Genomic DNA, 15,179 nt, shown 5'->3' with positions numbered 1-15,179 from the left:
CGTTTGTGCACAGTTTAACACTGCAGAGTCCAAATGTTTAAGCCCTTCCGTTGATAGCACACAATAGAGAAGCATTAGACTTTCACTCTGTGACTACAAACTTAGTTCAAACAAATGGACAACAAACTATCGGCTCTGATCAACTGTCACGCGTTGAGTCATTGTTAAAATGACACATTGATATCGTGTTAAAATTATTGCTCAATTCTTTTTTTTTTTTAAATTGGCATCAGTGAAGTGCTATTGAGTGTCCTTGGCATTGTTGAGTTTCTCCTAAAAATCTCCCATAAAACGTGACACATTATAATGTAATACTTTTTTTTTTCGGTCTTCTAAATTTCAAAGTTCTACAACGACACATCCATTGAAAGTGTGGATTGGACTCTGTCCGGTGAAGATGGCAGTACAACAATCACACAAAACACAACCACAGTGGTAAGAGACAGAATAAGCCATGCGTGAAACAAACTATTAAATGTTCATTATGTATTTCATTTTATGCTCAATAGATGTGATAAGTTCAGCAGTTTAACAATTCTTATCCCCCTTCCCCCCCCCCCCCCCCCCAAAAAAAAATATATCTTTCTTGTCTTTTTAGATAAACTAACCTAATAACATGATTTATTTATACAATAAGCCTTTTGAAGAACACCTGAAACCAATGTCTATAATTGATGATGTCCAGCCAGTCTTCATTCTTAATTTTACACTTGGCATTAAATCGGGGATGTGGTCACTCACAGGAAAACATAGGATGACCATCAAAGGTAATTTGACCTACACATAAATAAACAAAAATTAAACAGTCGAAAAATGAATTTCGGTGGCATTTATTAATTTACCGGATAAAGCCTGATGTGCTAATTAATAATGTATTTAATCTTTGTGTAATGTTAGTTTGTAGAGAAATTTACGATGATAAGTTGTGGTAACCTCTTTCTTTGTTACTAATAAAACTACACACCATCTTTCTTTGCTTAAGTGCACAAACATGCACCCGTGACTCTTATCATGTGACCATTCTCTCGCTCTTATTCCAGATGATGTCAGTCCAGGGAGTCTCGTGCGGTGCGTCATGACTTTCCTGTCATCCAGCAGTCCTTACAATGTGACTTCCAGGACCCTGACATCCAATTACCAGGTGGTGCCACACGCTGAAGTCACTGTGGAGAACAGGTCGGCACTCACACAGCCTATCATGGGTATCTTTTCCACCTATGTTACTCTGAACTCTGGGCGTGACCTTATCGGCAGCACCGTGGAGTGCTTCACCCCACCTGAGATGTCATCCAAAGAGGTCAGACTGACCGTGCAACTAATATCGGTAAGGCCAGATTATATATATAACATGTATCCAATCTATGTTGGGCATCACTGACCTCATTCAATCAAATTCAAGTCATCTTTGTTATTTAAAAAGATTATATAAATATATCCAATTTTCCGGGCTCACATATGTTTCACCAGCCACATGAGGAGGCATAAAACCCCAGTGCAAAGCCCTCAGCCCCCTGGATGACAAAGTGGTCATCATCGAACCACGATGGACGAACTATATATATAATAACATATATAACATCTGTGTCTCAGTGAGCTGACAAAAAGAATAGGAAAGGCTTCTGTAGCAATGGCAAAACTCTCCAAACGCGTGTGGGAAAATACCAAATTGATTACGGCAACAAAATCCTAGTCTACAATGCCTGTGTTCTCAGCACACTTCTTTATGGCAGTGAGAGTTGGGCAACTTATTTGCCTCAAGAACACAGATTAGATAGCTTCCACTTACGCTGCCTTCGACGCATAATGTGCATCTCCTGGATGGATCATGTTTCCAACCAGGACGTTCTGAAACGGGCCAATATGCACAGCATCTATGCTCTTCTTACACAGAGAAGACTACGCTGGCTCGATCATGTCACTCGCATGCCAGATGGAAGAATCCCCAAAGACATCCTATACGCTGAGCTTGCAGAGAGAGAGACATACCCAAGGGCCGACCAAGACTAACCTACAGAGATGTCTGCAAGCGACACATGAGAGCCACGCGCATCGACCAAAGTATGTGGGAAGAAATAGCCCAAGACCGGACAGCATGGAGACAGACTGTACATGCTGGTACGAACTTCGCCAAGTGCAAAAGAAACAAAGCTGCGTCAGCCAAGAGAAAGAAGAAGAAAGCTGCCCTGTCAACTAGCCCTAGGACAGATGCATATACATGCACGAACTCTGCCGCTCCAGAATCGGCTTGATTAGTCATACCAGATTCTGCCCCGTCTCAAGACGAATCCAAAGCCATTGAATCACCTAGGCGCATCCATTGTCTTCCGAGACATAAGGAGCCATATATGCATAATATCTATAATGACAGATTGGCCCGCTGGCGGGCCGTTTTAATTTCTTTAATTTCTGACACTCATGCTGTGGGCCACATGAACAAAAAACACAAAAGAATTAATGAATTGACAACTTTTCTGATAACTATAGCTGCCAGTCCGTCGTGACCTCCAACCCCATATCTTCACTTTTCTTCGAAGTTTTACATTCAGAGTCTAATTTTTGTTTTCTTCGGATCTCATGAACGTATCCATAGATCTAATAAATGGTAAAGTAACACCAGCGTTGATGCAAAGAAGACGACCCAAAATGATGTAAAAATGATGCCTCGGGCTGCACACACAAGATGTCACTTACGTAAACTTCGAAGAATTAAAAATAACAGAAAATTCATGTCCCATAAACAATAAAACATAAACTTTTTTTTTAACAAGAACAAAAAATGAAAATTGGAATGGCAAAGAATGAAATCCACGGGAGAAAGAGGGAAAGCCCTAATATAGGGACATATACATTTTACAACTTTTTTTGTGTGTGATTTTCCACATTTTGGTCCGATGTTTCGGCGGACCGGATGGCACCATATAGGTGGCCGGATCTGGCCCGCGGCCCGTATTTTGGTTATCACTGGATTAGGTCATTGATTCGGTCCATAAGTTCAATCAATCACCATCTACTTGCTGGATGTAGTTACCGCTAGAATTCAACTCACAATGTTGTAAACAATTTCCTTAGGTTATTATCAACAGTACATTTGGGGTGACAAGCAACACTCTGGAAATGTTGGATTCCTTGACCGGCTCCAAGATCTCGTCTCTCTCCTCCTATCAAAACAACATTGGTATCCTAGAACTGCCCCCTGTCCCGATGTCCAACAACTCCAACCAACTTGTCTTGACCTCAATGTTCAGTGTCCGAGTTGAGGACTACAGCCAGCTTCAGGTATTTAGTGAATTTATAGAATGTAACATTTATTTTTGTCACCCGAAGTTTAACACATGAGATATTATGTGTATATTCCTTATGGAATTTATTTTGATTCATTTTGAAGTTCGGACATATATAAAACTACTAGCTAAGAGTAGGCTTACTTTACAAGAAAAGAAGGTTATTAGAGAATTTAAAATGCCAGAAAATAGTGGCCTCAGATTAAATTTGACAAAAAAGTGACAGAACTGACATTGTATGGTATTGAAAATGAATGTTAAAGCTGATAAATAATGTAAAAGAAACGTGTGCTATTAATAGTTAGCTCTCGTTCTCACGAAAGAAAAATTTTAAAATGTCAGTAACTGTTTGTCAAGTTTCATTTTTAGGGACGCAGGGAAATAGTTGCAGACATATTTTTACATGAAAAAATGAAATATTTTAGAATGCTCTAAGATCAAACACATAGATAAAATACAGACTGGCCAACTAGAAATCTATATTTGCTAATTTTAATATGATGTAAATTGAGAGTAAAAATCTCATTGGGGATTTAAGGATCTAAATACAAGATGACTCCAATATTTCCAGTCCGTACATAAAAAAAGACCAAGCTTTAGAATTTTTGCAGTCAATATTTTTTTTTATGTGTTCCGGGGAAAAGTGAAAAAAAAAAAACAACAACACGTCTGACATCTCAACATCACTTCTTATTGTTAGATCTAGATCTGAGTTGAAGACTTAAAGCAAAATGATCAGAGTGTGCTCTTCTAATTTCATTGTCACGTGATGCGAATCTAGGCTACAAAGATCAAGAGACAAATCTGTTGTTAGTCTAGTTAGTTTTAACAATACTATATAAATACACGTGTTTATATCTCTTACAGAATGGCGACCATTGGCCAATTAGCATGGGCGTGTCCTTTAACGACAACGTAATGTGGGTCTCGGAAGTAGATGTGAGTATTGACGCCCCTGAAATAAGATTGCCATCGTTAGCGGTCAGCATTCAACAGCTCGGACAATGTGCGTATGATAGCAGGTAATTAGCTCCAGAGTTAGTGTTCATAAAAACACTTGCAGGTAATTAGCTCCAGAGTAAGTGTTCGTAAAAACACTTGCAGGTACTTAGCTCCAGAGTTAGTGTTCGTAAAAACACTTGCAGGTACTTAGCTCCAGAGTTAGTGTTCATAAAAACACTTGCAGGTACTTAACTCCAGAGTTAGTGTTCATAAAAACACTTGAAGGTACTTAGCTCCAGAGTTAGTATTCATAAAAACACTTGCAGGTACTTAGCTCCAGAGTTAGTGTTCATAAAAACACTTGCAGGTAATTAGCTCCAGAGTTAGTGTTCATAAAAACACTTGCAGGTAATTAGCTCCAGAGTTAGTGTTCATAAAAACACTTGCAGGTACTTAGCTCCAGAGTTAGTGTTCATAAAAACACTTGCAGGTAATTAGCTCCAGAGTTAGTGTTCATAAAAACACTTGCAGGTAATTAGCTCCAGAGTTAGTGTTCATAAAAACACTTGCAGGTACTTAGCTCCAGAGTTAGTGTTCATAAAAACACTTGCAGGTAATTAGCTCCAGAGTTAGTGTTCATAAAAACACTTGCAGGTAATTAGCTCCAGAGTAAGTGTTCGTAAAAACACTTGCAGGTACTTAGCTCCAGAGTTAGTGTTCGTAAAAACACTTGCAGGTAATTAGCTACAGAGTTAGTGTTCGTAAAAATACTTGCAGGCAAACAGATCCAGAATACAAGATGAGTTGAAACTTAATTGTTAAATAAATTTGATATATTAAACAAAACTAATTAATAACGGATAATTGATTAATTAATTGATTACTTTTTATCATAGACTATTACAGTCTATGCTTTTTATCAATTCGCGTGTTTCATAGGCAATGAGTAATTGAGCAAATTTTAAACTTAATCTGAGACTGGGAAGTGGAGTATACAACGTGTACAAGGTTCCACCCAGACAGACAGACAGACAGACAGAGTTCATAAAAGCTTTGTGGAAATATGAAAACATAATCTTTCAGGCGTAATTATGTATTGTCTTTCTGACAACCATAATATTTGATTTTAGTATTGTGAAAACTTAAATCTCTACTTATGAACATGTACTTTCACAATTTTAAACAGTTGACATCTTTCGTTGATGTTAAAATGTACATCTTTCAATGATGTTTTGCAATAAACATCTTTTGTAATATAATGAGTTGAAAAATGTGTTTGTTGTAAAACAAATGTACTTTTAAATACAAATAAAATCAAGGTGATGAGAACAGCTGACGGTATTTATATGTCCTATCTCATCAAATACATTATCCAGCACAACACTGTCTTTTGACAAACGTTATAGTGTGCTGATATCCTAAAGACACTAGAAATGAGTTTTTGGTGTAAAAAAGTATGAAATCAAACCTTGGTAACTAAAGGATTCATACTTAACATCTTTCATTGATGTTAATACTTCCCATGAACATTCGCTGCGATTGATGTTAAAACATGAATCTATACATGAACATTTCTACGCTCGAAGTCTGACTTTTATGTGACTTTGTCATGGCTATTCTAAATTGATCTATAATTTATTAAATCTATATCATTTTGCCTTTTCATCCAATTTCTAGTATGCATTACTTTTGTTCAATTCTTTTCAAATGAACATATGAACCAGATATTTCCTCTACCAAAATCGCCATCTTGTCTCTGCAGCACTACAGCCACTGTGCAGGTTGTAGTCTATCATTCCTCTCTGTCTACTGCCACGGCGTACAACGTCACAGTGAACGTCTATTTACCAGACAACATGCTCATGAAAACACAAACCTATACGGAGCCACGAGAAAATAGTATTACAGTAGCACAGTCAGAAACTGTAGTGACTGCTGAGGTATCTGTCTCTCTTTTCTAGATTCAAGGGTTTCAAACTTTTTTGTTTTTTAAAGTAGGTCTTCCACTCGCTGATCCTCAGTTTTTTTGTTTTTTTTTAAAGATAACGCCCTTATAGGACCAAAGAATCGTTAAAAAAAAAAACGCGGTGTACAAATGTAAAACAACTGAACAGAGTCATGTGTGCAATTATTTGACGTTAAGAGTCTCGCTCCAGAATGTTTCTATGTTAACGTAGTGTAGTGGTTTCACTTGTGTTACGTTTGTATATAAATAGTGTGCAGTTGTATTAGTAAGTAAGTAAAGTTCACCTTTCAGACCTTGTGATGTATGGGGCAGATGATTTAAAAGGTCATCTGTTTCTGTGGCTCACGATTAACAAGGTTGTCATGGGGCAGCACAACGACCAACCGCCATTATCCCCCCCCCCCCCCAACTAATGTCAGGTACCCTGGGTGGACTCAGAGGCGTCCTAAAGATCCCAAAAGTAAAAATACCAGGATTCCAACCTGGGACCCCGGTTAGGAAGCCAAGTGCTTACCACTCAGCCACCACTGTGAATTGGCCGATGCGTGTGGTTAATACCCGATGTGTTTGAAATTAAAAGAGTTTATTCCACTTCTCGAAATGACGGGGAATCCCTGGTCAATACTCGATGTGCTGATTCAAGGCTGTCCGGTAAGCGGTGCAGTGGCAGAATCTTTTGTGATATTGATTGACTTTGGTGTGACGATCAGTTTCAGTGTTTCGGCTGCTTTTTTTTTTTAAAGAGAATGCCCTGCCCTGTCACTTCTGTGTGTCGCCTCTGTCACCTCTATGTGTCGCCTCTGTCACCTCTATGTGTCGCCTCTGTCACCTCAATATGTCGCCTTTGTCACCCCTATGTGTCGGCTCTGTCACCTCTATGTGTCGCCTCTGTCACCTCTATGTGTCGCCTCTGTCACCTCTATATGTCGCCTTTGTCACCCCTATGTGTCGGCTCTGTCACCTCTAAGTGTCGCCTCTGTCACCTCTATGTGTCGCCTCTGTCACCTCTATATGTCGCCTTTGTCACCCCTATGTGTCGGCTCTGTCACCTCTAAGTGTCGCCTCTGTCACCTCTATGTGTCGCCTCTGTCACCTCTATGTGTCGCCTCTGTCACCTCTATGTGTCGCCTCTGTCACCTCTATGTGTCGCCTCTGTCACCTCTATATGTCGCCTTTGTCACCCCTATGTGTCGGCTCTGTCACCTCTAAGTGTCGCCTCTGTCACCTCTATGTGTCGCCTTTGTCACCCCTATGTGTCGGCTCTGTCACCTCGGTGACTTCTTTTTATTAATTATGCATCTGTTTCAATGTTTTCTTACTCGAGTCGTGCGAAGCAGAACGTTTAAGCGTGCGACATTTTGGCTCTAAATATTTTGGTCACATTACACATGTTTATTTAGTATGTCTTTTCAAGAATAACAAAGTGACGAACCTATGTTTTGTATGTGTGTGTTAATTTTTGTGTGTGAAGAACAATATATATATATATTTGTGTATTAGATTCTCCTGTGCATTTTGCACATTTAGCCTGTAGTATATGGGGGGGGGGGAGGAGCACGTTATTATAGCACGACTCAGGTATGAAGCTGACGCAGCATAATTCACAATATAAGTCATCAAATAGTCAAAACCTTTGTTGTACCATATTTTGTGGGTGGATGGAGGAGAATGTATACTAGAAATACTATCCTATAGTCTATACAGGTTGGTGTATTGTTCTTTCTTGAAGTTATCCTCAGAAATTATAGCTCCAAATCGGTTGCGACAAACGTTGCGTACCGTCGCTTGAGTTTTCTTTATGCATGATTTCCTGCGGCCTCCACCGATACAAATACAGTACCAAGTGCTCAACAAATCGATGCATGTTTTAAAATAACAAGTCTTATTATTATTATTCAATATTCACCTTATTGTAAATAATAAAGATAGAATTGATCATAACCATTTCCTGCCGACTTTGGCCGATCCTCCCTGGCTATTTTGCCCATTGACCGGTCAATATGAAGCGATAATGGTCAGTTCGTGAATGGGACGTCCAGATCTCGAATAGGCCGGTTTCGGGTTTTGGCTGTAACATATATACCTATTATTGAACATCATCGATTTATGGAAAGTAAAGGAGCACACGAGTACTGTGGTTGAAAGTTCTGATCTAAATGGTCCACGACAAACAAGTAACCTGAAAGAACTGACTTGGCTTGTTTTCTCTTAATTGTGTAGAGTAGAAAATTAGACTAAAAGCTTTATCTAAATAGAACATCAGACTAGAAACTTTATTCTATTAATATTCTATTACTGCTACCTTACTTGAAGTTAATAGACATAATTCGTTCTAATATTACCATTAGTCTATGATGCTTATATAGTCATAGGTTGAGAGCTCACTCTATCTACAGACGATCTTTTTGTAAGTTTAACTTTAAAGAGAAGAACTTCATCTGATTGTTGATACACTCACACACTCGTCGAGTTTTCTGGGGAAGGAGGGAGAGTCCACCATCTTAAACCTAGCCCACTGGAATATAGCTACTCCAGTGTACAGTGCTAGAGAGGGCCCTTTTGAAACTCATTGATAGGTCACTGGAGAAAATATTTCTTTTTACACTTAGTGAGTCAAATGATATGTAGCCAGTCATATATATTTTTAAAGAAATTAAAATGTCATTATTACAGATTACAAGGTTGACCTTTAGTGACCCATTTGTACTTAAGATGACCCTTAACCTTGACCTGTCAGCTCTTGAGGTCCTGGAGGCGTCAAATCGCATCATAACCGCTGAAACCATTTACAACGACCGGTGGAACAATGTGACGGACCTTATGGCCAATACGGCCTATCTCTCTGTGCAGGCCAATAAAATATGTTGTAAGTACACCAATAGACTAACAACCACTGTCAATCTCGATGTAGACCTATAGACTAACAACCACTGTCAATCTCGATGTAGACCTCTAGACTAACAACCACTGTCAATCTCGATGTAGACCTCTAGACTAACAACCACTGTCAATCTCGATGTAGACCTATAGACTAACAACCACTGCCAATCTCGATGTAGACCTCTAGACTAACACACTTTGTCTAGCAAGATCTACACTATAAAATCCTTGGTCCAGACCGACTCATTCCTTCACTTATAATCACTAATTCTGACACTTACTGTGGATGATAAATACGAACATTAATTACCCTGTTCTTATGTAACTTAACTCCTTCTCTCCTAACTGACGATGCGTTGATTCCACCAGAATGTGGTAAATAATTACGGAGAGAAAGAGTTAAGCCTAGGACAACTAAGCCATTGTCAAGCTCGAAACTGCAGCGGTTAAATATACCAAAAATAGTGCATGTGTGTGTGTGTGTGGCATTATATTGCAGGTACATAGGGCTACACGTGACGGGCCCACGAAGTGTTTGTGTACACTCTGTGTTGGGGGTTTGCAGGTACATAGGGCAACACGTGACGGGCCCACGAAGTGTTTGTGTACACTCTGTGTTGGGGGTTTGCAGGTACATAGGGCAACACGTGACGGGCCCACGAAGTGTTTGTGTACACTCTGGGTTGGGGGTTTGCAGGTACATAGGGCTACACGTGACGGGCCCACGAAGTGTTTGTGTACACTCTGTGTTGGGGGTTTGCAGGTACATAGGGCAACACGTGACGGGCCCACGAAGTGTTTGTGTACACTCTGTGTTGGGGGTTTGCAGGTACATAGGGCAACACGTGACGGGCCCACGAAGTGTTTGTGTACACTCTGTGTTGGGGCAGGCCGTTGGATTGAAGGATGAAAGAGACGAAATAAATGAGGACTTGTAGAATGTCAGGGCTAGAAAATTGTGTTCGCTGTTGGGTAGCGTTGTAATGCGGGCCGTTTTATTGATGTCTTGAAACGTGTTCAAGGCGCTATCAACATATAGCAACTATTTCAACACTAACGTAGCACGGGTATCAAGCACAGCGTTTTTAGAATTCAAGGACAGCTGTTTCCTTAGAAAAAAGTGTGTAGCTGGGGAAGGGGGGTTTCAGTTGAAAACATTATGTGTATATGTAAGGGGCATTATAGTGTAGGGGTACGGAAGGCTACAACGGATGGGCCTAAGAAGTATTTGTGTATACTCTCTAATACTACTAGCAGGCCCATCCATTATAGTGTAGGGGTACGGAAGGCTACAACGGATGGGCCTAAGAAGTATTTGTGTATACTCTCTAATACTACTAGCAGGCCCATCCATTATAGTGTAGGGGTACGGAAGGCTACAACGGATGGGCCTAAGAAGTATTTGTGTATACTCTCTAATAGTACTAGCAGGCCCATCCATTATAGTGTAGGGGTACGGAAGGCTACAACGGATGGGCCTAAGAAGTATTTGTGTATACTCTCTAATAGTACTAGCAGGCCCATCCATTATAGTGCAGGGGTACGGAAGGCTACAACGGATGGGCCTAAGAAGTATTTGTGTATACTCTCTAATAGTACTAGCAGGCCCATCCATTATAGTGCAGGGGTACGGACGGCTACAACGGATGGGCCTAAGAAGTATTTGTGTATACTCTCTAATAGTACTAGCAGGCCCATCCATTATAGTGTAGGGGTACGGAAGGCTACAACGGATGGGCCTAAGAAGTATTTGTGTATACTCTCTAATAGTACTAGCAGGCCCATCCATTATAGTGTAGGGGTACGGAAGGCTACAACGGATGGGCCTAAGAAGTATTTGTGTATACTCTCTAATAGTACTAGCAGGCCCATCCATTATAGTGTAGGGGTACGGAAGGCTACAACGGATGGGCCTAAGAAGTATTTGTGTATACTCTCTAATAGTACTAGCAGGCCCTTCCTTTCTAGGATGAAAGAGACAAAAAAAGGACATAAAATTTGAGGCTAAAAAAATGTTTGCCGGGTGGGGAAGTGCAGTAATGAGGGTCGTTCTAATGAGGGGTTTAAAAGTATTCCAGGCAAAATAAACATAGGCCTATATATCATCAATTTAAACCTTAGCGTCGCACGGATTTAATAATAATAATAATTTTATTTATAAAGCGCTGTTAACAAACAAAATGTAGGCTCAAGGAGCTGTAATAACATTACAAACACAGACACGAGAGCTGGAATGACAGTTAATCTAAAAAAGTTTTAAATAGATAGGTCTTAATGTTCTTCTTAAAAGTGGTGTAGCATAATGTCTGTCTGAGATCAATGGGGAGTGAGTTCCAAACCTTTGGTCCGTGAACTGAAAAAGCCCACAGACTGTAGCTTTTGAGGGAGAAACGTGGCACTACTAAAAGCGTTGAGTCCATTGAGCGCAGGGCTCTCTGGGGGACATAAGGAGTACTCAGTTGGCTAAGGTACAAGGGCGAACCTATCAGCTAGTCTAGATCTATATTTCTTTCTATATATGCATTTTTCTGTCATGTTTTCATTTGTTTAAATAAAATAAATTTTGTCTATTCCTACCATTGATCTTCCAATTTAATGCTTTTGCAGTGGCGTAGCTAGGGTGGGGGAGGGGGAGGTCCAAATTTAACGCCACTGTGCTTTTGACATTGTTTAGTTGTTGTTTTTTTATTTCAAAAGCTTTAGCAGTCTACTTTTCATTTTCTTGTTTTTCCCTTATAATTTTAAGAGGACCTCCACTTCTCTTTTTTGTTTGGTTTTGTTTTTGCATGTGGAGCAAATACAGTTTGAACAATGAAGTTGTATATAGAATAACAAAATGTGTACTAACTACTATTCACAATTCTATAAGAAACAAAATGTCCAGGACTTTTTATTGTTAAAGTTTGATGATGATACAAAAGAAAAGAAACAAATATTAACTTTGGCTTCCTTCAGCCAAACCGGTCACTTGGACCAACTCTAGCACTTGTCAGTGTAGCCACAACTCCACTCTTTACAACTGTGGATGCTGTCTTCGGGGCGCCTGTCCCTGCGGGGAAATCCGCCCATCTGCCTGTTCTCCTTGCGATGAGATGTGGCGTTGTGTTCCTTACAAAAAAGGTGAGTCATTGAATTTTCGTTCACTAGTGAATCATTGAAAGTAAACTTGTATAAAGTTATTTTGTAAGAAGTGGCACGCACAGTTTACTCTTTAAGAAAACAAACTCAATTAAAAAGGTTTGACGAATGCCTTGAGGTGTGAAGCACGTACCCGAGGCCTGCTACATATTTTGAAAACACTGTCGTCTGCAACACCCAAACTTCGGAACTGCAGAAGACATTGATCACTATTTATAAGTTATATTTCAAGTGAAACTGTAAAGTAAATATACTCTAATTCCTAATATTATAATTTGTAACAATCAACATAACAACCGCTCTAACTATCAACGTAACAACCGCTCTAACAATCGCCCTAACAATTAATCTAACATCATGTCAAATAATCATTCTAACAATCCTCTTATAACAGTGTTTCCCAAACTTTCGACATATGCGTACCCCTCAATAATTTTCGTATTTCAGAGTACCCCTCGCCCAAAAAAAAAAAAAAAAGAAATGTATAATAAACGAAACAAATAAAATGAAAAATAAAATGTTTTCTAAAAAGTATAAGTAAGTATAATTTTATAAATAACATTTATTTGTATCAATGAGACGCATACAATTGTTGTGCTGAGATGACAGATCATCTTTATTTGGTTCCCTGGTTGTTAATTTTAATCTGAAATGCTGTGACACTTCCAAAAGTCTTTTTTTTTCTTCATGTGACAAATCTTCTGGCATGGATGTTTAAATAATGTTAAACCGAGATCTTATGTATTCAATGTTGCTGTTTCAATCATGGAAAATAGTTTTTCAAGTCCATTTGTAAATCCTCCAAATACTGTATCCTGCATTTTAGTGTATCAGCATCACTTTTAGTTGTTATAAAATCATCGAGAAAGGGGAAGCAATCAGTTCTCTATTACCTCTATTAATTGAGTTATACAACGGAATGGTTTATATAGAACGTGAACAAATGAAATGTATTTGTCTTTTAACGATACGTTAAGGTAATTTGAACTAGAGAATAAATCTGCTAAGTATGTAAGTTTGCAAAACCATTTCCAGTTAAGCGAACAATTTTTCAACTCAGATCATTAAGAGAACATTGTAACTCATGTACATGTTCTACCATTCGATTTAGAATGTGTCCTCTAGACAGCTAACGAACTTCTGTATGAACAGGAAGCTGGTATGACTACTTCCCACTTTTTTTGATAAACTTGCAACAAATCATCTTAGATAATGAGTGCTTGCAACCCTCTTTTAACTCTTTCTGTACCCCACGTTGGGAATCACTGCCTTTTAATGACTCAAAACGACCACTGTAAAAACCACCTTAAAAATCACCTCAACAAAAAACATTGACCATAATATTTTACTTAGCAACCACTTTAACAATCACTCTAACAACTATCGTTACAACCAACATATCAGTCGACCTAAAAACGACCAATTCAGTCTACATAACAACCTGCCCAGCAATCAAGATAACAACCATCTCAACAATGAACATAACAACCACCCAAAACAATCACACTGACATTCTTTCTAACAATCACTCTAAAATCAACATATAGACCACCATAACAATCTCCCTAAGAATTAATCTATCAACCACCCTGTCACCCATCTTGACGATGGGGCATATTTAGCCTTAACCTTATTCAGGTAATCACTATTTAATACATCAGCTTCTGCATAACAATGGAAAACCAACCAATGAAAGAGCAAGAGACTCGCTAATGAGGGTTATGAGAGACGTTTGGGTCACAGTTTGTCGTGGACATGTGTGTTACTGTTAGGTTCTAAGTGCTAGTGTTAGTTTCTAAGTGCTACTGTTAGGTTCTAAGTGCTAGTGTTAGGTTCTAAGTGCTACTGTTAGGTTCTAAGTGCTAGTGTTAGTTTCTAAGTGCTACTGTTAGGTTCTAAGTGCTACTGTTAGGTTCTAAGTGCTACTGTTAGGTTCTAAGTGCTACTGTTAGGTTCTAAGTGCTACTGTTAGGTTCTAAGTGCTAGTGTTAGGTTCTAAGTGCTACTGTTAGGTTCTAAGTGCTACTGTTAGGTTCTAAGTGCTAGTGTTAGGTTCTAAGTGCTACTGTTAGGTTCTAAGTGCTAGTGTTAGTTTCTAAGTGCTACTGTTAGGTTCTAAGTGCTACTGTTAGGTTCTACGTGCTACTGTTAGGTTTTAAGTGCTACTGTTAGGTTCTAAGTGCCACTGTTAGGTTCTAAGTGCTAGTGTTAGGTTCTAAGTGCTACTGTTAGGTTCTAAGTGCTACTGTTAGGTTCTAAGTGCTAGTGTTAGTTTCTAAGTGCTAGTGTTAGGTTCTAAGTGCTACTGTTAGGTTCTAAGTGCTAGTGTTAGGTTCTAAGTGCTACTGTTAGGTTCTAAGTGCTAGTGTTAGTTTCTAAGTGCTAGTGTTAGGTTCTAAGTGCTACTGTTAGGTTCTAAGTGCTAGTGTTAGTTTCTAAGTGCTACTGTTACGTTCTAAGTGCTACTGTTAGGTTCTAAGTGCTAGTGTTAGTTTCTAAGTGCTACTGTTAGGTTCTAAGTGCTACTGTTAGGTTCTAAGTGCTACTGTTCGGTTCTAAGTGCTAGTGTTAGTTTCTAAGTGCTACTGTTAGGTTCTAAGTGCTACTGTTAGGTTCTAAGTGCTAGTGTTAGGTTCTAAGTGCTACTGTTAGGTTCTAAGTGCTACTGTTAGTTTCTAAGTGCTACTGTTACGTTCTAAGTGCTACTGTTAGGTTCTAAGTGCTACTGTTAGGTTCTAAGTGCTAGTGTTAGGTTCTAAGTGCTAGTGTTAGGTTCTAAGTGCTAGTGTTAGGTTCTAAGTGCTACTGTTAGTTTCTAAGTGCTACTGTTAGGTTCTAAGTGCTATGGAATGTGCGATAGAGCTAGTTAGTAGTTTCTTTCAAGTAATCTAGTTGAAGGCAAGCCAAAAAGTCAAGAAGAAAGATTGCGACATGTTTTTAACAACTATCTTACTTTTTTTTTGTTTCTTTTC

The 15,179-nt window shown here is 39.0% G+C and overlaps 1 protein-coding gene across 3 annotated transcripts in view; it reads left to right on the top strand.

Moving 5' to 3' along the window:
- The window catches only part of LOC106067168 (uncharacterized), a 72,354-nt gene that overhangs the window by 55,080 nt on the left and 2,095 nt on the right, over positions 1-15,179 (top strand). For all 3 annotated transcript variants that reach the window (XR_008777616.1, XR_008777617.1, XM_056027202.1), the window contains exons 3-10: positions 346-435; positions 638-767; positions 1,041-1,324; positions 3,070-3,276; positions 4,149-4,303; positions 5,986-6,163; positions 8,863-9,055; positions 12,025-12,189. Coding sequence is in view for 1 of the 3 variants with exons in the window: in XM_056027202.1 (XP_055883177.1) it covers positions 346-435; positions 638-767; positions 1,041-1,324; positions 3,070-3,276; positions 4,149-4,303; positions 5,986-6,163; positions 8,863-9,055; positions 12,025-12,189 (1,402 nt within the window). In the remaining 2 variants the exon portion in view is untranslated. The remainder of the gene's footprint in view (positions 1-345; positions 436-637; positions 768-1,040; positions 1,325-3,069; positions 3,277-4,148; positions 4,304-5,985; positions 6,164-8,862; positions 9,056-12,024; positions 12,190-15,179) is intronic.

The sequence above is a fragment of the Biomphalaria glabrata genome, chromosome 4 (assembly GCF_947242115.1).
Source record: "Biomphalaria glabrata chromosome 4, xgBioGlab47.1, whole genome shotgun sequence".
NCBI classification, from domain to species: Eukaryota; Metazoa; Mollusca; class Gastropoda; family Planorbidae; genus Biomphalaria; species Biomphalaria glabrata.
The sequence above is the reverse complement of the archived record's forward strand: the minus strand, read 5'-3'. Positions and strand labels throughout refer to the sequence as shown.